At 36.4% G+C, this 24301-nt stretch overlaps 1 protein-coding gene across 3 annotated transcripts in view; it reads right to left on the bottom strand.

Moving 5' to 3' along the window:
* Positions 1 to 24301, bottom strand: part of GSK3B (glycogen synthase kinase 3 beta) — a 206801-nt gene that overhangs the window by 9209 nt on the left and 173291 nt on the right. For all 3 annotated transcript variants that reach the window (XM_064594927.1, XM_045902948.3, XM_045902949.3), the window contains one exon: positions 9926 to 10024. In XM_064594927.1, coding sequence (XP_064450997.1) covers positions 9926 to 10024 — 99 coding nt within the window. The remainder of the gene's footprint in view (positions 1 to 9925; positions 10025 to 24301) is intronic.

Consider the following 24301-nt stretch of genomic DNA (forward strand, 5'->3'; position numbering starts at 1 on the left):
CAAACAGTCTGTATGGGGTATGCAGAGATACAAGTGTTTTGCAAACAACTACAGAGGTGATATTTCACTGACTTCCAAGCTTCCTATAGAAACCAATGCCCATTACCATCCTACTGATGCTATTTCAGAACCAGGCAACCAATCAACCAAAGATGGACTTGAAGGGGAACAGAGAGAATAATCAGCTTTGAGGGACCAAGGCATAAGATCATTCCTATACACTGTCGTAGCCCCTTTCCAAGATGGCCCCGATGAGTCATGTCTCTTGGGTGTCCATGCCCTAATGTAGTCCCTTCCCCCAGTAATAGGGCTGACCTATGTAACCAACAGGGTATTTGCAGAGACAATGGTGTATGACTTTCAGGGTTAGGACATAAAAGATTCTGTGGCTTCTACCTTGTCCTCTTTCTAAGATCAGTTGGTCCAGGGAAAACCAGCTGCCACAATGTGAGACACTTAAGTGGCCCCATGGAGGGGTACAAAAATGGTAAGGGACTGAGGCCTCTTGCAGCCAGGACTGATTCACTAAGCACATAAATGAGTCATCCTGGAAGCAGATCTTCCAGCCCCAGGTAAGCTTTCCAATGTCTGCAGCACTAGCTGACATTTGACTATAACCTCATAAAAGACCCTGACCTAGAACCATCCAGTTAGGCTGCTTCTAATTCCTGACCCACATAAACTATATGAGATAATAAAAGTTTATTCTTGTTTTAAACTGCTAAATTTTGGAGTATCTTAAACATATATATAGGTCATATAAGTTAAATGCCAGGTAGAATTTATGCCCACAAGCTCATGAGAGCATCCCTGACCAACTCCCTCTAAGATATGTAGGTATGTTCCCAATAAAATATACAAAAGACAAGGAAAACTGCATCAGGTGATCACTTGTTTTTCCTCTAATTCTAAGAAGAGTCTATGGTTCTATGGCTTTTGTGCTGGATATGGCAAAGGGAATTTGTAGATGTATTTACTGAAACCAATTTTATTCTGTGTAACTTCAGAGGTAAAAATGACAAGTAGGGCAACCCCATAGTGAAGCCAAGGGTGAAGCCCCCTAAGGTATCAGGTTCCCAATAGAATCCATGAGGCTGCAATTTTTGTCCTAGAGAAAATTTTGATGTGTAAAATTCCATATATGATACACAGACATTTTAGGATTGGACCCATAGTTTCTCCCCCACCTCCTAGATTCTCAGAGATATGTAAGAGTTGACTCACTGTAGATAAGTGAGTCATGGATTTGTTGAGCAGCTGTCTCAATACTGAGGAAAATGCCCCACCTAGTTGCTCAGGTCATAAACCAAAAGTTGTCACCATGATTCTTTCCTTTCCCTAACCCCCTACATCTAATGCATCAGCAAGTCCTGTCCATTCTCCCTCCAAATGTGTTTAATCAAATGTGCCAATGGGGAGAGAAGGAGAGTGAATGGAAGGTCCCACATTTATAAACTGTTGCCAAAGTGTTTAAATAAAAAGAGAGGAGCAAATAAGAAAACAGGCTGAGAGGAAAGCACAGTGAGTAAACATAAGAGGCTGGGGTTCCAAACGTTCTGCTACCATGAATCAGTATTCTGCAACTATGGATCTATCTAAAAGATAAAGCCTTTTAAGTGAGTGATACAAGTGTTCACTGTTTGGCCCAGCAGCAATGATGGAAATGTTCTATCTATACTCTCTCATAGGGTGGCTGCTAATTATATGTGGTTACTTAAATTTAACTGAAATTAAATAAAAATAAAAACTTTGTTCCCTCTTTATCATAAATACATTTCAAGTTCTCAAAAGCTACAAAATCCTTAAATTTTTAAATATTTTTATTACTGGCAGATTAGTAAAAGCATACTGCAGATATCAAATCCTTTTCGTATCTTACATGTAGTTTTATAAGTATAGTTGGTTAACTTTAAGTATACTTTTATTTCCTTTAAGCTCTCTGAGCCCATTTCACATATTTCTATTTACTATTATCTCATTCTATAATAGTTACAAATGTCTCATGACAGGTCAACTCCACTAAAAGATAAAATTTTGGCAGCCTGGGATATGCTATTTATACTCAGGAAGTTCCTATTCAAGCTGTTCCAAGTGGAAATATCTTTATTAAAAAACTATTAAAGAGGGCACGTTCTGCATGGAGCACTGGCTGTTATACGCAAATAATTTTCAAAAATGAATGATGTATGGTGATTAACATAATAAAAATAAAATAAAATGAAACCCTTAAACCTTGAAAACAAACAAAAAAACTATGTTTCAGTTATTAGTGTTATTAACTGACACAGGAACAAACAAAATCATTTTTTTCACAGAGAATCCAGGGTACACCCTACACTTACATTTAAATTGAAATCATATTCTACATTAACGAAGTGAAAGTCATCTATAAAGAGAAGGACTCAATTTTCGTTTTTATAATGTCAACTATGACTTTGACAATTTGGGGTGTATAATAATGAGGGAGAGTGAGGGTGACCCCTCCTCAGCAAAGCATCATTACCTCTCTTTTCTTATTTTTCTGAGGAAAAGGTATGGCACAAGACACCAAAGTGGCTTTAGTCATTTCAAAAATAGAACTGCAATTCAGATGCCAGGGAGCCAACCAAAAAACTAACAAAGTTGGAGGGCTTGTCAATAAGACCTTATATCTTATCTGCCAGCAGAGGAGAGATCTTAGTTGCTCTGGGCTCAGGGATAGAGCACATTTTTTTTTTTTTTTTTTAAGATTTTATTTATTTATTCATGAGAGACAGAGAGAGAGAGAGAGGCAGAGGGAGAAGCAGGCTCCCAAAGAGCAGAGAGCCCGATGCGGGGCTCGATCCCAGGACCCTGGGATCATGACCTGAGCCGAAGGCAGACGCTTAACCATCTGAGCCACCCAGGCGCCCGATAGAGCACATTTTAATTAGGAGGGTTGGTCGTTTAGGGTAGGTAATTAAAGGCCATGAGGACACAGGAAACATTTTCACCTTTTAAGTTAAAAGATCTCATTTAGGAACAAAGAATAAGAAAAGGCATACGAGTATCAGCAGGTGACTTCAGGCAAGGAACTGAGGAACATCTGAAGAACATCTAGAAGAATGTTTGATAGAACATTTATCAACTTAATCAAGATGATTTTACATTACTTCTGGAGGGGGAGAAGTTCAGGTAAAAATTTTGACTCAACAGGAGAAAACATGTTTTGAATAAGAAGAAACAATTTCCTTGAAGTGATACTTAACGCTGCTTTGAGAAAAATAATGACTAAGCTGGCTTGACTTTTAGGTACCTACATACAAAACTTGCCAAGCAAACTTGAAATCTTAGCTTAGGATAGATACATCCTCACTGGTGTGAGTCTGTCAAATTGGCAAATGTGGAGGGAAGTCTGTATTTCAAACACAGAGCCAAAAGGAAGAAATGGGTATAGCACTGTACCTAAAAGACACCCACATTCTTTGGCCACCAAGTTGGTAATACCTAAAAATATATGTGCACACATGCATACGGCACCTTCCCCACTCCCACTCTGGGCTGGCTAATGTTAAGGTAATGGAGAAATGGAAAAATATGTGCACTGCCATAAACTGAGACAAGCCTTTTGGAAGGCAATTTGATATATATCAAAATCTTAAAAAAATTTTATTATCTTTTGACTTGGCAATTATACTTCTAAAGACTGAGATACAATACAAATGTCTAAGAAATTAAGTTAAATAAATTATGGTACAGGTTTAGGATGCATAGCATAGTCATATACCCCCATCCCCTGAAAAGCAGGGCCCATAAAAAAAAAGGCACGTCTCTCTGCCTATTCATATACAGACTAAAATATAAAATGACGATACCTTTCATTATCTTTAGAACTGAGAATATGGGAGACTTTTATTTTCTAAACTAACTATATATTATGTTTTTAATAGAAAAAAATCCCCATTTTTAAAAGCTACGTATCTTTAGAAATTCCATATATATTTGGTTTAAGATAAAGAGACAACAGAAAGGAAGGGTTAGGAAAAGGAACAATTGAGGGTAATGCCCTGCAGATTCTAAAACCAGACAAGATATGGATACAGCTTTCCCAAAGCACACTATACAGTGGCAAAGAGGCAAAGGATAATCGTACTTGGGGAGGGGACAAAAGGACAGTAACTGTGATTTTACAAAGTATTTGATCCAATGGACTTAATTTGTTTAACATTTCAACTCTGAAAATTAGTGGAAACAAACAATGGGAGAAATTATTCTGGGTTTAATTCTGCCCAACTAGAAAGAATTGGCTGGGGACGTAGGTGACAGGAACTCTGGGGTAAAAATAACTGTAGTAGTAAGTAAAGGGAACCACGGGCCCTGCCTAATCTGAGCCATGACTTCAGTAAAATGGATTTCAAAAAGTTCAGGGAATAATAGGTATGATTTTGTGGCTACAGTCTTCAAAAGGAGCTCAAAACTGGTAAGAAATAGAAAATTAGAAAAAAAACTCTGACCAAGCAATTGCAAATAATCTCAATGCAAAGTAAAGGGAGAAGAACCAAATAAACCAATTAAAAGGGTTTTCTCTGACAAGCTCATCATTTTAAACACAGATAACTTTAACAAGAAGGGCACATATTTAAGGAAGAATAGAAAATAACAATGTGAACCTCTAAGAACAGGCCAGATTTGGTTTAAAACAGCATAATGTTTTCAAAGCAAGGTCAAAAAAAGTTAAACCCCCTGACCAGGTAAAAAGAGAAGACAGACCTTGTCCAACTCCTATCATGATTCCCTTTTCTGTTAGAAGGGGTTTCAACCTGGAAAGGATATAACAAAAATCCTAATAAACAAAATGCAGCCCAAGGAAGGTGAGGGCAATCTACACATTTTAAATGTCTTTAAACCCAGAATCTAAAGCCCAAGAAACAAATTCTAAAATGGATTACAGAAACTCACAGTGGACAAATAGTAGACATTAGAAATTTCCCTAAGTCTTAAAAAAAAAAAGTTTAATTTCCATTTTTTTTTTTTTAAGATTTTATTTATTTATTTGACAGAGAGATAGTGAGAGCAGGAACACAAGCAGGGGGAGTGGGAGAGGGAGAAGCAGGCTTCCCGCCGAGCAGGGAGCCCGATGTGGGACTCGATCCCAGGACCCTGGGCTCATGACCTGAGCCGAAGGCAGACGCTTAACGACTGAGCCACCCAGGCGCCCTAATTTCCATTTTTGACAGAGTTACCTTATGGATGGAAAAACTTTTTTGAAAATTTTCATAACAACAAAGCATTTTACAAAGTTTTAAAAAATATTATTATACAAATGAACACTGTAAGGTTGGTCTGTAGCTAAGCAAACAAGAGGGGTAAACAATCACTCAGAAATCACCAGAAGAATAATCTCTAGTAAGCCTTGCCTACTGACATTTAACTTATTCTATCAGTAACTTGGGAAAAGGCAAAAACATCTCTAAGTAGGCCCTGCCTTGTACTGTTTGATATGTTTTATTAGTTGCTTAGAGGCAAAAAACTGTTATGTTTATGAAATGTGTAGATGATATATAATTGTATAGAAAACCCAACATCCTGACACTTAGAACATACTGAGGATTAGGATTTGAAACCCTCACTAATATGGAAGGCAGTTAGCCATCATTAAAATTCGAAGGACTTTTGTGTGTAACCCCAGAATAGGATCACTGAGTGGAAGAAAGTACAGGGGGACAAATTTCAGGGTGAAAAAAGGATAAACTTTCTAACAGAATGATACAAAGATGGAATGTGTTTATTTTTACAGTAATGAGCTTCCAGTTACTGAATATACATAAGCATGGAATAGATGGCTTCTTCTCAGCAGACAGTAAGAAACATGAGCTGAAATCAGTGTGTTTTAAATTTAATAGCAGAACCATTACACTGAAAGAAATCTTACCCAGAAGACTGATCTACAAAACATAAAGAGAAACTGCTCTAGTTGAAATTCCCTACCACATCTCACACTTAACTCACGTGGCATTGGACCAGATGATCTCTAAAGTGGTTCATATTTGATCAGTAAAACTTTAATTTCTCAAAATTTATTACTCTAAATAGTTTAGGTGAATGGTCTCCCAAATGGAGTAAATAAAAGGATCTGTTGGGGATGTGGAGAAAATCAGAATTTATATATATATAAAACTTGCATATATATTAAAAACATATATATGTTAAAATTATATATCATATATACTAAAGTTATATACTAAAATTATATATTATACATATGTAAAATTATACTTTATGGACTAAGAACAGTATATGTAATTTTCAAGAGTTTCTCATCAGAGCCATGATCAAATATAATGCCTTCTGATACTGAGGTACTTTTTAAAAACAATTTAGAAAGAATATGAGAGTTTTTGAGAAAAAAAAAATCAACATCCATACCCACTAATTTAACACAACTGCTTTAATTTTTGTATATTTTTATCTTGTCCCTATCCACATGCAAACATTCACTTTGGCAGTTACCAACATGGTATATAAGATCTCGTGAATATTTCTACAAATGTCTATAAGCTACATAATTGATTTTTTTACGATTACATAAAGATGGAGATTTCATAAGGTATCGAAACAATTTCTTCCTGTTGACCATTCAGATCAGACTGGCTCTCCTTTTTGTTATTATATAATTATTCCTATTTCTATCTCTGTACATGGTAGCTTTCTGTCTTCTATTAGAAGTATCCTAAAAGGGGCGCCTGGGTGGCTCAGTCGTTAAGCGTCTCCGTCGGCTCAGGTCATGATCCCAGGGTCCTGGGATCGAGCCCGCATCGGGCTCTCTGCTCAGCGGGGAGCCTGCTTCTCCCTCTCCCACTCTGCCTGCTTGTGTTCCCTCTCTCACTGTCAAATAAATAAATAAAATCTTAAAAAAAAAAAAAAAAAAAGAAGACGTATCATAAAGTTAAGATCTCCCAAAGTGGGATTAGTGAACTAAAAAGTATGAACTGTGATGGTTCTTGTTATATATAGTAATGCCTTCCAACAGGTCTTAATCAATTCACCTGCAGTCACTACCTGAACTCTGACCATAACACAAACTAAGTACTTTGTACACTTTATATCTTACTTTTCACAAGTCTATGTAGTGGGTATTTACTATTCCTGTTTTATGGATAAGGAAACTGAAGCCAAGAGAGACAAGAGCACGTATAATTTTAAGGTATTAAAGAATATAACTCACACTGCCAAATTCTTATTTAAAAAATATATATACACATATATACATATTTATTTAAATATAGGCAGCTGTTAATGTCGCACAGTCAATTCCTTCATCTAGATCAGCATTTCCTGAGATATGTTTGGTAACATACTTGATTCTCACTACTTTGGCCCCAAAGAAAACTTTTTCCCTGACTATACTGTGGTGTTTTGCCACTGGCTCACACTGAGGGGCACTTAAGAAAGTATCCATATGAGGTTCATTATTACATTTATTGTTGGAATGGTAAAGGGAACTCCATTTAATCTATCTCTTACAGTACCAAATCTGAAGCCCTAAGGGAGAAATACTTCTCAAACAGCAGGCCCAGAAACATTTTGCTTCTCCTAAGCCATCAAGGTGCTTATCTAATGAACAATGGGAAATTTTAACAGGTAACATTCCTTTATTTACTTTAGCCACTAGGAAGCTCAAAGCATTATCTGAAATTCTCTTTGGTAACTATTTATCAAGATATTCAAGGGGCACCTGGGTGGCTCAGTTGTTAAGGGTCTGCCTTAGGCTCAGGTCATGATCCCAGTGTCCCAGGCTCAGGTCATGATCCCAGTGCTCTGGGATGGAGACCCACATCAGGCTCCCTGCTCCACGGGAAGCCTGCTTCTCCCTCTCCCACTCCCCCTGCTGTGTTCCCTCTCTCACTGTGTCTCTCTCTGTCAAATAAATAAATAAAATCTTAAAAAAGAGAGATTCAAGGCAGGCATTTTTCTCAATTTTAATTCTGTCCTTAGCCTCAGCCTACTATTCCTCTATTAAATTCCTCATACTCTAATGTACTTCAACTTCAAAGTAAACTCTCAGGATCAGAGGCCAATGTCATTTGACATTTACAATGTCATTTTCCATATTCATGTTGAAATCTGATTTAAATGGCTTTAAGAATATATATATATAGCAATGAAATATTTTGGGGGATCTGCTGCAACTTGTATCAAAGCAACATAAAAATCAGGTTATACTAGGCAATTTGCCCAAAAACCTTTCTTTAACTTATTTAGTATCTCACACTAAGGAAATCATTTAAAATTACCCAAAACTTGCCAATCATAACTGGTGCTATTATATTTCTAACTTCATTTTTATTTATAGTCTAAAGCAATTCTAATAAAACTCTTAGAAACTAGCTCAACAAGTAACTGCGTTAGTTCAGGGTTAGGGGCTATTTCATGCTTTGAACAATCAACGTAATCTAAAATCTAAGTTGGGTTAGGGATTTATTAGGTTTATTTATTTATTTTAATTTTATTTATTTATTTGACAGAGAGAGACACAGCGGGAGATGGAACACAAGCAGGGGGAGTGGGAAAGGGAGAAGCAGGCTTCCCGTGGAGCAGGGAGCCCGATGCGGGGCTCGATTCCAGGATCCTGGGATCATGACCTGAGCCGAAGGCAGATGCTTAACGACTGAGCCACCCAGGCGCCCCTATTAGGTTTATTAATAGCTCACGTAAGCAATTCTATCTACCTTCTAAATAAATTGGTCATAGTTTTAAAAACCTTATATTTAAAAAATTTAAAGCACAGTTCAGCACATTTGATTTTTACAACATTATTCTAGGAGAGCAATGCCACTCGTTTTACAGATGGAGAAAACTAGTAAGACATTACTAAAACCAATAAAGTTCAAATGACTTTCTCAAAGTAGCATGTGTTGATGGAACTAGAACTAGAAAAGAAACCATTTTTTCCAGACTTTTTCTGGAACGAAGGTAGGACAAGGACATCTTTATTAGCAACGTTCTAAAAAATCTTTGCACAGGAACAAACAACTGTGCGTCGGACAACAGGAGATGGATTATGACCTTACTGTGGAATTCCAAGAACTAATAATGAAAGATTTGATCTCCTGCAGTATCAGTGCCCTTAGGCAAAAATAAGTCTGATCCAACTCAGTTCAATGTTAATAGATGATTTAATGAAAACGGAGTCAGCTTCTGACATCTGCTTTTTAGAGGAGGATAAAAAAGGGTACCAAATTCTGAGCCCAATTGTGCTATTATATTTCTAACTTGATTTTAAATAGCACCCAGCCATTCTTTGAAGAACTTTTAAATTCATTCAAAGGTTGGATATTTTCAGAATATCTGCAATTCTCACTAAATCAGGCCCCATTAACTGGCTAAGAGACCAGCAGTATACCAGAGCTCTAACCTGGGAGACCATGAAGGCATTTTTTTTTTTTTAAAGATAGACAAGATCGAGTCATATTCTGATCTAAATCTTAAATGTATTTGCATTACAGTTTTAGTCCTTTCAAATGATTAAATTATACCAATCTGTATTTTATACTTCTTGAAAGTTTGCCTCTCCAGTATATAAATATAATTTACACTCAGAATGATGAAACTAAAGTAAGTTATCTTCAATAATATTACATTTGTACAGATTACTTTCTGCTACAGGCATCTTGTCTGATGTATATTTATCAAGAAATTATAGAGAAAGCATGACTTTAAAGATAACTAAGATGACAGAATTTAACATTATAGTAAGATATTTACAATTTATATATAAAGTATATATGGGGTCCTTTTGCGCTTTTTGGAAATAAAACAACATTTTATTCATATTCATTTGGCTGTGCTATGTTTTTGATACTTGGAGGGCATTAAATGTTCACATGCATCACATGAAATAAAATGGAGGTAATCATATCTTTTTAAAAAAATAGAATGTTTTTAGACAAGAGACTTATGTTCTCACCTGAGGCTGCTGTGGCATTTGTAGGGGTTGAAGCAGCTGCTTGAATCCGAGCATGAGGAGGAATAAGGATGGTAGCTAGAGGTGGATTACTTGACAGTTCTAAAGAAAAGGTAAGACACATATTAGGGCCCATTCTTTTTTTTTTTTTTTTTTAAGATTTTATTTATTTATTCATGAGAGACCGAGAGAGAGAGGCAGAGGGAGAAGCAGGCTCCCAAGGAGCAGGGAGCCCGATGCGGAACTCGATCCCAGGACCCTGGGATCACGACCTGAGCCGAAGGCAGACACTTAACCATCCGAGCCACCCAGACGCCCTTAGAACCCTTTCTTAACTTTGTATGTGAAACTACTTTTATTGGTAACAATAAACATAAAATACTTTAAAACACTGGCTTAAAAGAAAAAAAAGACACGATAAACCTACATCTAAAACTAAATCAATGAGCTAGTAATCAACTTAAAAAGATATATTTCCATCTTTCATTAACTTAAATATACTAGGTTTTCCCATATTACTCTAACAATATTTGACTACAGGACTTGAGAGTGATAGAGTCATAGAAAAGAGAATAGGACTAATGTCTGTGTGTGTATGTGTATGTATGCACCACTGCACACATGGACCAGCCTACCAAACTGTTAAAGTTTCGTCGCTTTATTAAAAATAAGAATGCTTTTATTCCATTCTATTTTACCTTTTAACTCAGTAAGATTGTTACTTTGTTAGTTTTTACCTGCATGTGGAAGTTTCTGTCAATTCTATAGAGTGGCTTTCTTCTAAGAATCAAGTTCTATATACAAGCCTTAAGAAATAATTTAAGATGATATTGGATCTAATGACGTAGACAGATAGCAAGGAGTGTGGTGAGCTTTTACATACAAGTACTGGTGTTAGTTTTATGTAATGTGACCGTTCTCCTGGTCTTGTGGCGATAACCCTGGTTAATTCTTGTTATTCGAGCATTTACCCAGTGACTGTTCATTTTCATTCTAATAAGTGTTGTAATTTGAAGGGATAATTATACAACCATACTAGCTACAGGAAGACCTTATTCTCTGAACTAAAGCATACATTTTGACAATTCACAGATATGGCATGGGATAAAAAAAATTAAGAAATAGTACAATCTTAAGGTAAATTTGCATAACATAAAATTAACCATTTTAAAGTGCACAGTTCAGTGGCATTTCAAACATTCACAATGTTGTACAACCATCCACACCTCTGTCTAGTTTCAAAGCACTGTCATTACTCAAAGGGAAACCTTTCAGCAGTCACTCCCCATTCATCCTTCCCACCAGCCCCTAGTAAGGTAAACAGTGTTTTAATATTATAGTTTAAAATATTTTCTGGGGGTGCTTGGGTGGCTTAGTCCGTTGAGTGTCCAACTCAGGTCATGATCTCAGGGTTGTGAGATTGAGCCCTGTGTTGGGCTCCACACTCAGCATGGAGTCTGCTCCTCCCACGCTCTCTCAAATAAATAAATAAAATCTTTAAAAACAAATTAAAAAAATAAAAATGTTTTCTGTTGCAAAGCCCCATTATTGACTTATTCAAATTGGCACCTAAATATCTAAATTTTGTACTAAATGATACCAGATTCTGGTTAAAAAACAAAAAACAAAAACCAACAAGCTGAAATGAATGGGAGCAAAAGCCTAAAACTGAGAGAAGACTATTCATTATCTTTTCCCCTTAAGTGAGAAGATGTAGGGCAGCTCCTCAAATTAACAGGTGGAAGACAGTTGGAAAACCACTGTCCTACTGATCAGGTTTGAAGAGATGCTGTTTTCTCAACATCAGCTTTAGTAGCTATACTGGTTCTCACTGAGGAACAGGAAGATCCTAGGTTGTTTTATTTTACATTAGTCCGATTTCAACCCATAATCTTATACCTAGGAAAGCAAGAGAATCCCAATTACCATGGCTGATGACTCTATGGTTCTAGAATAAAAATTAATCGATGTGGTAGTTACTCTTAATTAACCTAAAAGGAAGATTTATCATCCCGATTACAATTAAAATCTGCTAAAATAGAAAGGCTTCTTTAAAATCCATCCATCCACCCACCCATCCATACTCCCATCCATCTATCAATACTGAGCAAGAAACAGTATGTTAGTAGGTCCCAGGACAGAGAAAACAATAACTGTCTTTGATCAACAGAAATTGAAAATGGAAGGACAACTACACAAATAAGCTAGCAAGAAAGGCATTCAACCTATTCAGGATAGGAGCACTTTTAAATTAAAAGATCTCTACGACCAAGTGCCCAACATCTAAAAGAAAATCTAAAAAGGAAAAGATGACCCGAGATTTTAAGATATGGCATTTTGACAAAGCCATTTTTAAGATAATCTTTAAAATAAACTCAGTATCGTCACTTTACTTCTGGCCCATGCTGCCCACTTTCTCCCATTCATTTACTCTCTTTTATTAGATCACCCATCTTTCTGTGCATCTGTATGCCCAGTTGAGGGGGCATGGTGGTTTTATGTCACACACACACACACACACACACACACACACAAGGGCAGGGCTTGAAAAAAAGCAACCTCTTTTTACTTAGGGAGGAGACAGCCATTTTGGTCTTGGGTAGGGAGAGAGGGGTAACTAATGAAAGGAAAGAAGGAGAAAAGTGAAGAAAATAAGAGGCAAGAAAAGGAGAAGCTATGGGATCCTGGAGGTTTTGCCATATCCAAAGACAAAGAGGAGAGTAAGTCCACAAAATAACTAAAAGGACTAGATTCTTAACCTAGAGTCAATGAGTAGCCTTTGGGTGGAGGGGAGGCCTTTTGCAAATTTGTCTGAATCTAACATTCTAAAAGGGAATTCTAAAACCCCCCAACCTCTATAACTCACTGTCCTTCTCTTCCTTAATTATAGGAATTCTTTGAGATCCACTGCTTTCCATCTATTAGCTTTCCTCTACTTCAGAGACGTTGTTGTCGTAACTTTTGCCTATGTGAAAAGAGGAAGCCTCTTTATACTTTTGCTATAGTCCTGTTCTCTACACTAAAGTCTGTCCCTTTTGTGGGGACAGATTATGGGCACTTCTAGGGGGCTGGCACAAAATGGTTGAAATGATTTTTTGCTCATGATAAGTACTACCCACTCCCAGTCTTCCTGTCTATTCGTGACAGTGAGTAGTAAGGAAATTGAGACAATGAGTGTGGATACAAACTGCAGGGTGGGCACAAGAATGTAAAAAAGGATGGTATTTTATTTTATTTATTTATTTATTTTTAAAGATTTTATTTATTTATTTGACAGAGAGATAGCGAGAGCAGTAACACAAGCAGGGGGAATGGGAGAGGGAGAAGCAGGCTTCTTGCCGAGCAGGGAGCCCAATGTGGGACTCGATCCCAGGACCCTGGGATCATGACCTGAGCCGAAGGCAGACGCTTAACGACTGAGCCACCCAGGCGCCCATTTTAGAGGACAGGAACAGCAGAGCAAAAGAACCTTACAGGATCAGGGAGAGTGCATGTATTCTTGAAGACAAAGAATAAGGAGTATAAATGAGCCTAAAAATAAAAAGCAAGCTAATATTTATGGAATAAATATGTGTGCTAGGCTTGAGAGTAGGAAGATAATTAAGGGAACAATGAGGTCCATAATACTGAAGTGGGCTAGCTTTGGAAAAGAGGTAGGAAGAATAAGACAGACCATGTTATCGCAGAGACGTGGCTCAAAATAACATGGCAACAGGTTCAGAAGGTTTTAGAAAAGTTAACAATGGTAAAAGTTTATTTAACCAACTGCAGATGCCATGAAACTGTGCCATCAAAAACCACATAGTAGTTTATCAGGGAATATCAAGAATCTTTTGATAGGGTATCAGTCATTATGTGTTCCATAACCAAACATTTTAATGGACAATTTAAAGAAAAGCCAAATGAATTTAAAAATAGTTATCAATAAAACCAAGATAGGGACGCCTGGGTGGCTCAGTCGGTTAAGCGTCTGCCTTCGGCTCAGGTCATGAGCCCAGGGTCCTGGGATCGAGCCCCACATTGGGCTCCCTGCTCGGCGGGAAGCCTGCTTCTCCCTCTCCCACTCCCCCTGCTTGTGTTCCCTCTTTTGCTGTGTCTCTGTCAAATAAATAAAGAAAATCTTTACATACATACATACATACATAAAACCAAGATAGATATCAATCAACCAAAAGGCAGACCAAATTCATTTAATTGAATTTTGCTGCACTGTTGTTTATAATGCAAACGAAAGAAGAAACATTCCCATGAAAAGATAAACAATAAATTTAACCATACCTGACTACCTGATAAAACAATCTTTTAAAATATTAAAACAAAACATAAATCTAGTTGATAAAACCTTAAGTACTCCTTAAAGTTTCTATTCTTCCAAATAGATGAGTCCCAACTTTAATGATAAAAGGTAGATAAGAAACCTTCCTGGTTTTTGGGGGGGAGGAGAGGAAGCAGTGGGTCAGTGGCTCCGTAGGGCATACATATGTTTGTTCAAACTGTGGATAGTGGGAAAGCTGAGAGAAGCAATCAATGTGTTAACTAGAGGGAAGAAATCAATCCCTTTGTTTACCAGATCTTCTCTTAACAGTGATGTAATAAAATACCCAGTCATCAGGTAGAAAGTTATCTTCTCCATTAGCTTTGAAACTGACCCTGCAGATCTCCAGAAAGGAGTCACTAAAAGAGGCAGACTTAACTTTTTCTTCTACAATTAGTTTGAGGTCTTCACATGTGTATCAGGCCTCCTATCTATATATGAAAATTGTCTGTGGCTGTCTGTATAAAGTGGTATTTCTCTACAGAAAGGTTCAGACGATTTTCACAATGGCATGCCCATTTGTGTACTTTTTTTGAGCAATAATTCAAATGCTGGGATGTGCAACTTGATCTCACACATTACTGAATTCTAATGTTGCTTAGATTTTTTTTAGATAAACAACCGTATCATAATGGCTCCTCTCCTCTCCTAACAATTTCAAAGTGCCCAGAAAATCCCTGACCAAGTTTCTAACTAAATCCTAAAATTAAACAAATAAATTAATTAGAAGATCAGACAAATAGTAAACAAATAATTACAAGGCTCACTGTTTCTTGGTGATATTAATGATGTTTAATGTGAGGACTACATAATATCCATGACTACTTTGCCTTGGAACTGCCCAAGAGGGAGCATCGCAGTTTATACCAGTCACCCAAAAATGTCTGAATGCATTTAGTATACTACATTTATAGAAGTGATATATTTTGAAAGGTATCTAGCAAAATGCTAGTATTTTAAAAGTTCTGGGGATTAAAAAGAATAGATCTTAATAACCTAAAAATCTTACATTCTCAATTCCATTCTTGATGGAGTATAATAAATGTAGCATTACTATGAATTACTTTAGCTAATAACCTTTTGAGGCATCTAAAAATAATACTAATATTTTGAATCCTGGGAAGGTGAGTCTGTGTTTTCTGTATCCATTTATACCATGATTTTACATATTCTCACCCTATCGTGGTGTTTAGCTCCCTCCGTCCTTTTCTTTCCTCCCTCCTTCATCTTTCTGAATTCAATTCATTTTTATAATCAGCATTTGAGAGCTGAAAGTGTCCTTGAATATTCTTTACTTCAACTTTTTTTTAAGTGAGGAAACTAAGAGACAGTACCTTGGTCAACGTCTACAACTAGTTAAAGACTGAGAGAACCAGACTTTAGGTCTGACTTACCTCCTTTCATCTGCAATACTGCATATATTTATTGCCTTGGTTATATATCATTTTTTTTAAAAGATTTTATTTATTTATTTGAGAGAGAGAATGAGAGACAGAGAGCACAAGAGGGAAGAGGGCAGAGGGAGAAGCAGACCCCCTGCTGAGCAGGGAGCCCGATGTGGGACTCGATCCCGGGACTCCAGGATCATGACCTGAGCCGAAGGCAGTCGCTTAACCAACTGAGCCACCCAGGCACCCAGCCTTGGTTATATATCATATACTACCAGTGTTCTGGTCTTCTTGGAAGCATATCTGTCTAAACCACACAAAGAACTTTAGGATACTAGTTTTTGATTGTTTCTATACCATTCCACATTCTTCCCAGTAGTATGGTCAAAGAAGCAGAGTGGACAAAATCATCTCAGGGAAAAATGATAATTTATTCTCATAAATAATTAATAATTTAGATCCTAAAATCTTGAATACAGTCAACATTTTTGTTATTAGTTCTTTAGCTACCTGAATTAAGAGACTTATCTGCCTCCTTTCAGTGCACTCAAGAATTTTCTCAAGTTCTCCCTGTAGTGTATTTCCACTGGTTTAGCATTTTAATACCTAGAAGAGTACAACTTGCTTATCTAGAAAATTTACTCTTCTAGATTATTTATGAAATATTAAAGAATAATTTTGACATCAACTCCCTTGATAAAAGTATGAACAACTCTATTTCTTATTTATTTACCAGAATAATCCACTTATTTAAAACCACGTTTCCTCAAGTCCGTTTTTCTATAAAGGCCTTTTATAGTCATTTTCACTCAAAAGAACACGCAATAGGAACAGGATAACCACATAAAAAGTTTACAGTTCAGTTTTTTTGAAAAAAGTATAGGGGTACTGCAAATTAGAACAGTTTATGAGTTTCACTTTGTGATTTGATTCATATCCTACATATAAATCAAGAGTTTCTATCTTATGTAAATTTATCCTTGCTATTATAAATTATAATAAGTCTAAACCAAAAAACCCCAACTCAGGGTGTACAGTAATTTGAGAATAATATGGGAAGAATCATCACCTCAGGTCGTTGAAATGCTGTAGTAGCTATTTAATTAATTAATTAATTTTTAAAGATTTACTTATTTTAGAGAGAGAGAGAATGAGCATGAGTGGGAGGAACAGAGGGAGAGGGAAAGAAAATCTCAAGTGGACTCCACACATAGCGCAAAGCCTGATGTGGAGTCAATCTCATGACCCCTGAGATCACGACCTGAGCCGAAATCAAGAGTCGGATGCTTAACCTACTGTGCCTCTCAGACACCCCTACTGTGGCCATTTTAGATGTAGCTGAGGATAGGCAGGCTAAAAGAAAATGCCCAGGACATAGAAAGGCAGATATGCAGGTGGCTGACCATATTTATGTGTATCACTATTCTATAACAAGAATATTGGTTTAAAATTCATTGCTACAAAGATTAGGGAACCTCCTAATGATGATAAATAATGATTTACAGTAATTAAAAATTTTTTTTAATTCCATACAATGAATTTTATAAATAAGTAATCTACTGCTTTCAAATGAAGAAGTATAACCCTTTGATGAACTGGGATTCTAGAACACTTGCTTTTATTGTTCATCCCCAACTTACTCTCAATTCCATTTTTATCACTTCCCATTCTGTAACATACCTACACTCTTTTTAAAATCTCTCTGATCCTTTTCCTATTTCTTCTTTTTTTAAAAGATTTTATTTATTTATTTAAGAGAGAGACAGCACAAGCTGGAGGGGCAGAGGGAGAGGGAGAATCTCAACTCAGGGCTGGATCCCAGGACCCTGAGATCATGACCTGAGCTGAAACCGAGAGTCAGATACTTAACCGACTGCACCACCCAGGCACCCTTTTTCCCTATTTTTTTGTTTTCTCTATTTTTGTCCTTTTTTCCACTTGCTTTCTGGAACCTCTTTGCTATTTCATCTGCTTTCCTCATGTGCAGGTACTCTTGCCCCTTGACCCCAAGACATCCAATTTGCCTGAGTTTGCATGGTGCTCTCTGGCAGCCCCAAATATCCTATTTTAACTCTCATTTAAGCAGTTCTCCCTTCTTCTGGCCCAGCCAATAAACCACCACTCCTCTATATCTCCCCACAAAGCTATCAATCTCTCAGATAACCCAGCTAAGTAGTAAAACAGTAAACTCTTCAAACTAAATCATACTAATGTTTTGATAATCTTTACACATCTTTGCTCAACCCCCAACTTGTCCTATGCCCTCAGGGGAAAATGTTTGCTAAAATAACTTTACTTGGTAAAATTTCATACAAATTAGGTAGAAAATTGGTACTGGGGATGTGTGGTGGGATTAACAGGAGACTCACATTTAAACATACAAAGCAACTTATTTCCCAATATATTCCAGCCTTGGAATAGGCAAGGAATTGGTGAATAAAGAAAATAATGATCCTTGTTGGAATTTCCTGATTCCACCTGCTTCCTAAGGTCTGATTCAATTATGTCCCATCTTTGAGATACAATGACCGAAGGAAAAGAGGGTGTGCCAAAGGTCTGTCCAGGTTTCCAATGTCTAGATGCAGAGAGTATCAGTCAGGGGGTCCCAGAACACTGAAGCCCCAGTGCCAGAAAAATGAGAGACATCTGATAATCTGACTTGTAGACCCAGGAGGTCAAAAGGATCTCCAAGTTTTCTGTCCCATATCTGTTCATCTCTCTTCCTCCTATAGCTGATCACAGAAACACTTGTTTTATTTTTTCTTACAGATTTTTTAATTTGTCTGACAGAGACACAGTGAGAGAGGGAACACAAGCAGGGGGAGTGGGAAGAGAAGCAGGCTTCCTGCCAAGCAGGGAGCCCGATGTGGGACTCGATCCCAGGACCCTGGGACCATGACCTGAGCCGAAGGCAAACACTTAACGACTGAGCCACCCAGGGGCCCAGAAATACTTGTTTTAATTATATGAGTATAATACTAATTATCATTTATAGCTAATTACTCATGGCACAGTAATAAACATCAAAGTGCAGTTAGCTTTGTTGTTAAAGCTTTACTTTAATATAAACCTGTGTTTTACTCAAATGTTTAATCTTCATAGAAAGGGTAGGTTTACCTGACTAATTAAAACAACACTAGGGGTGCTGGGTGGCTTAGTCAGTTAGGCATCTGCCTTTGGCTCAGGTCAGGATCCCAGGGTCCCGGGGTCGAGCCCTGCGTCGGGCTCTCTGCTCAGTGGGGAACCTGCTTCTCCTTCTCCTCCTGGCTTGTGCTCTCTCATTATCTCTGTCTCTTTCTTCAAAAAAAAAAAAGCCCAACACTAACAGCAACTAGAAGGAACATTAGAAATGTCTAATAAATATTGGTTGCATGAATCAATACTGTGTTTACTTAAAAGTGGCATGTGTCACTCAAACATTCATTGAACACCTACTACATGCAGACAAGGATTTATCTTTATTTCATTTGGGGGAATTAGCACAGACTTCATTAAAATTTGTGAGGATGGAGGAGGGTTTTACAGCAGAACTTCACTAACACCCTCCCACCCTTAGTGTTTCCTATCTCTGGACTCTCTCTAGCTATACAACCAATTAGGTGATTGATTCTCCTTTTTTCAAGCTCTTGTATTATCCAGTTTTATTCTGATCATTCATTAATTGCTATTAAATAATATGTGCTTTGAAGTTGCATCTGCACAACAGTTACATATTTGCCTTGGTAAACAAGATCATCATTTGGAAGCACTGATCCAAAATTAGAATACAGAGGATCAAATATAACACCAAATAACACTTCTTTCCCGGGCAGCTGTGTCCTTATACAAAAACACTGTTCAAGTGTAATACTGATGTAGAAGGAAAGGGAGAAAATACTACCGGTGATTACAGCTCAGTTTCAGAATGGCTGCAAGGATAGGCATTTTAACGCTTAAAAAAGAAGGGCCATATCTCAAAATGATGGTACTTTCAATTTAATACATTTAGTTTTATGGAAACTAATTTCAAGGACATAATTACAGAGTTCATTTGAATAGATACAAAGACTCACGTACATCCTTTTCACTGATATGCAGTGAGTCACAGAAATACTTGGAGCTGTAGAGATTGCATACTACATCTACATACACCACATCCAAATATACACATATTCTTTAAATCCTCAAAGATATATATGTACATCCAGACATAGAGAGAACCATAGTTATGTTTTATATTCTGGGCAAATATAACAATTTGAAATGTTAAAATAAAACAATCTTCAGACCTTTTTAAAAACTTGTAAATATCACACATGTATAAATAAAGTTTGAACCAAATTATTTATTCTTCTTCAAATTGAGCCTTTACTTTAAAAGGCATATGTCAAAGCTGAAGTTAAAAAAACTTTAGAGACTTTTAAGGACGTTAAAGTTAGCTGAGTCTATTAGTTTACAATATAGAAACTGCCTGTTCATAAAAGTCTTTCCAATATTTTCAAGACCATATTCTAAAATCTAAGCCAATTTATTTTCATGTCCATTTGTTTTAGGAGTGTAATTTATTAGAGAACAGGTAAATAGCATTTACCAGGTCGTGATTCATTATATTGCAACAAACTCAGGATAACAATGCACAATGAAAAACCACTTCACACCCACTAGGATGGCTATTAAAAAAAAAGAGAGGAAAGTAAGTATTGGTGAGGATGTGGAGAAGCTGGAACTCTCGTACATTGCTGGTGAGAATGTAAGACATGCAAACCACCGTGGAAAATAGTTTGGCAGTTCCTCAAAAAGTTAAACATAGAATTACCACATGACTCAGCAATACCTAAAAGAATTAAAAACAAGTATTCAAACAAATACTTGTAAACAAATGCTCCTAGCAGCACTATTCACAATAGCCAAAAGGTATAAACAAACCAAATATCCATCAATAGATGATGGATAAACAAAAATGTGGTGTATCCATACACTATGGATTGAATGTCTGTGTCCCCCTAAAATTCATATGCTTAAGCCCTACTCCCCAATGTAATAGTATTTGGAAATGGGCCCTTAAGAGGTAATAAGGTCATGAGGGTAGAACTGACATGAATGGGATTAGTGGCCCTATAAGAGAAACAAGAGAGGTAATCTCTTTCTACCATATGAGGATACAGTAAGAAAGTAGCCATTTGCAAACCAGGAAGTAGGCCCCTCATCAGAGATCAAATCTACGAGCACCCTGATCTTGAACTTCCTAGCCTCCAGAACTCTGATAAATGAATGTTTGTTGTTAAGCCACATAGTCTCTGGTGTTTTGTTATAGCAGCCTGTACTGATTAAGACATAATACAGTAGAACATTATTCAGCCATAAAAAGGAATAAAATACTAGTACACTGCTACAACATGGACAAACCTTGAAAACATTATGCTAAGTGAAAGAAGCCATACACGGACGCCTGGGTGGCTCAGTTGGTTAAGCGACTGCCTTCGGCTCAGGTCATGATCCTGGAGTCCCGGGATCGAGTCCCGCATCGGGCTCTCTGCTCGGCAGGGAGTCTGCTTCTCCCTCTGACCCTCCTCCCTCTCATGCTCTCTGTCTCTCATTCTCTCTGTCTCAAATAAATAAATAAAATCTTTAAAAAAAAAAAAAAAAAAGAAAGAAGCCATACACAAAAGGTCACATAATATATTATTTCATTTATTTAAAATATCCAGAATAGGTAAGTCCAGAAGCAGGAAGCACATTGGTGGTTGCCAAGGGTTGGAGGAGTAGTTAATGGGACTGACTGCTTAATGGGTATGGAGTTTTCTTTAGAATCAATGAAAATGTTTTGGAATTTGATTTAGGTGGCAGTTGTACAACACTGTGAATATACTAAATAAAGTAAACTGAATTGTTTACTTAAAAATGGCTTGTCTTATATGAATTTTATCTGTTTTCAAAAAAGCTTAGAAATCCATAGAAAAACAAATTCAGTTGCTTTAAAATTTTATTTTCTTTAGTAATAATGAAAAATTATCAGCCAGTGACTAAAGAATCACATGTAGTTATTTCAAAAATGGTACATATGGACAGTGAAACAGAATCCTGGATTTTTAAATCTGATTAAATATAATGTTTAAGTAATATCTCAATTTTGATCAACACATACAAGTGCATTATAGAGTATGTACCTAATATGTCTGAATATAAGAATTATTCTCCAAAATGTATCCATCATAAATATCTTGTTGTGTTTGGGGTTCTATCAAGTTGCTTACTTGACAAAAGGCTTCCTTGATTCATGTATTTTGAGAAACAAAGTACTTATTGGAGAAGATATTTAGTGTGAATAAAACCACAATCAATGCTGGTTTGGGAAACTCTTAAGTTCACCTGACAGAACTGGTTTTAAAAAAAAAAAAAAGGAGACAAATAAATTTAACATTAACTTAGTACTTTCTGATGCCAAGATTCCACAGTTGCAAGTGCTGCATGTCATTGTATACAGAGCCTTTTAGAGACCACTTTAAAAAGCAACTCAGCAGATAGTTATATGTACAGATAATAAACAGCTATCTACAGTACAAAAACAAAATAAAACAACTCATGAAAATGGATACTTGTAGAATTTCCAGTAGTGGCCTCATACAGATTCAAAAACTGCTTCATATCAAAAAATTTATGGTAGTTCAAAATGTAGCTCTACTGATGACAAAGACACAGATGTAAAAACCACCTGGGTGGCTCAGTTGGTTAAAGCGGCTGCTTTCCGCTCATGTCATGATCCCAGGGTCGTGGGATCGAGCCCCACATCGGGCTCCCTGCTTAGTGCTCCCTCTCCCTCTGCCTGCCTCTCTGCCTACTTGTTCTCTCTGTCAAATAAATAAAATCTTTAAAAAAAAGTATTAATAAAATTGTTTTATGAAACTTGAGAGGTAAAAAAGTAAAGTTCCTGAATAAATATTGATTTTATATAATGCATAATTTTAAATACATTTGAGTTAACCAAAAGAAACCTTTTTGGGATATTCTTAATGGGGGAGTAGAGTATCACTTTATATTCAGGGATTATCAGTATATGCATTAGAGAAAAGATTGAAAAGAGCTACACTATAAAATCTTACAGTGATTAATTTGAATGCTAAAAGTGATTATTTGGGGACAGTGATTTTAATTTTCTCTATACTTCTTTTGCATTTTCAACATTTTCCTTAATATATATGTACGACTCTTGATTAAAAGCAGTAAAAATTGAAAATAAAATTTATTTTCTTAATGACACAAAATCATAGACTCTTTGCTCTAGAAGAGTCTAACTTATAGCCAAATTGTAATAATCTTATCTATAACATTTGACATCATCCAGCTTTTTCCTGATATAAAGATCGGTATTTTGGAAAACAAACAAACAAAAAAAACTTGTTCCACTGTTAAACAACTGAAAACTTCATTGATTCATCAATTTTATTTAGTCTCTATCTATGCCAGGGGCTGATGTTTGTATAATAAACTCAAATATGTACTGTTTTCTAATTTTCTGCTACTACTATTTTCAATTTTATAATCAGGAGAAAGAACACAGGTCTACATCTTTCTTTAGAAGATAATCCATGAGGTATTTTTAGACTGTTCTCAAAAGTTCCTTAAGTCTTCACTTTTCTAGGATCTATAGTCAATTCTGTTCCTTTGTATACCCTACCGGCCATTCATTAACATCTTAAAAATGGTGTAGGACCTAAAACAACATTCCAAATGATTTCTGATCAGCCCTAGTCAGAATTAATGCCAGGATATCTGAACATTTTTCCTTTATGAATGTAGTTTAAGACTATATCAGCACTGCTAGTAGTTACATGTTATTGACTGCTTAAGATTATAGTCAATGGAATCATCCAAGTCTATTTTACTAGCAACTCACGTCTTCCAAATCTACTGCTTAAGCAATGCATTTTCCCACTTTCAATTTTAGAAAAGTTTAAATATGGGAGGAAAATTCATCTTAGGATAAAGGAACTATACCTATTTCCTGGTCATAGAAAGCTCTCCATCTCCCTTCTATATTTTTAAGTTTGACTAAGCTGACTAATCAATCAATCGACTATTTATTGCTTATTTTATCTCTAGGAAATTGTACACTTTTAATGTTCAGTTTATGAAGAAAATCACAGCATCAAAGGCAGTGTAGTTGATTAAATGAATCACTTAGGGTCTTAATCAGAGAGGAAAGAAAAGTGGACACACAAGTGATTAAGAAATGATGACTCTACCTGGGTCTTGTAGAAACCACCAGAGCACAAACTCTGTTTTTCCTCTCAACATTTTCTCAGCAGCATCAACGGTGCCAAGCCCCAGGAGGCAAGAGAATTCTCTATCTACATCCCTTATGTAAGTTCTAAGAAAGAGAATTCTAGAATTCCAGTTTTCCTTCTGTTTATAAGATATCTGACTTTATACAAATATAGCCACCAATTTATTTCCAGGTTTAAAAAATTTGATATAAATCCTTGGGAAGCAAGAAATGCATATAACATTCTAAGTTTCAAATACAAATTTGAAAGTTAAATTGTACATTAGTCTTAATAGTGAAATCTCTATAGCTTCTCATGTGCCAAGATTTATTATAATCTGCCAAAAATGAGAGAAACTACGTCTACTGGAAAAATTTTATCTGCCACTATTTTGTTCAAAATCATACAAGTAGTAGCCTAATAAGTGGTTAGA

Source organism: Mirounga angustirostris, unplaced genomic scaffold (assembly GCF_029215605.1).
Source record: "Mirounga angustirostris isolate CCGP_5_RB_7025 unplaced genomic scaffold, mMirAng1.0.hap1 SCAF_1, whole genome shotgun sequence".
Taxonomy (NCBI): Eukaryota; Metazoa; Chordata; class Mammalia; order Carnivora; family Phocidae; genus Mirounga; species Mirounga angustirostris.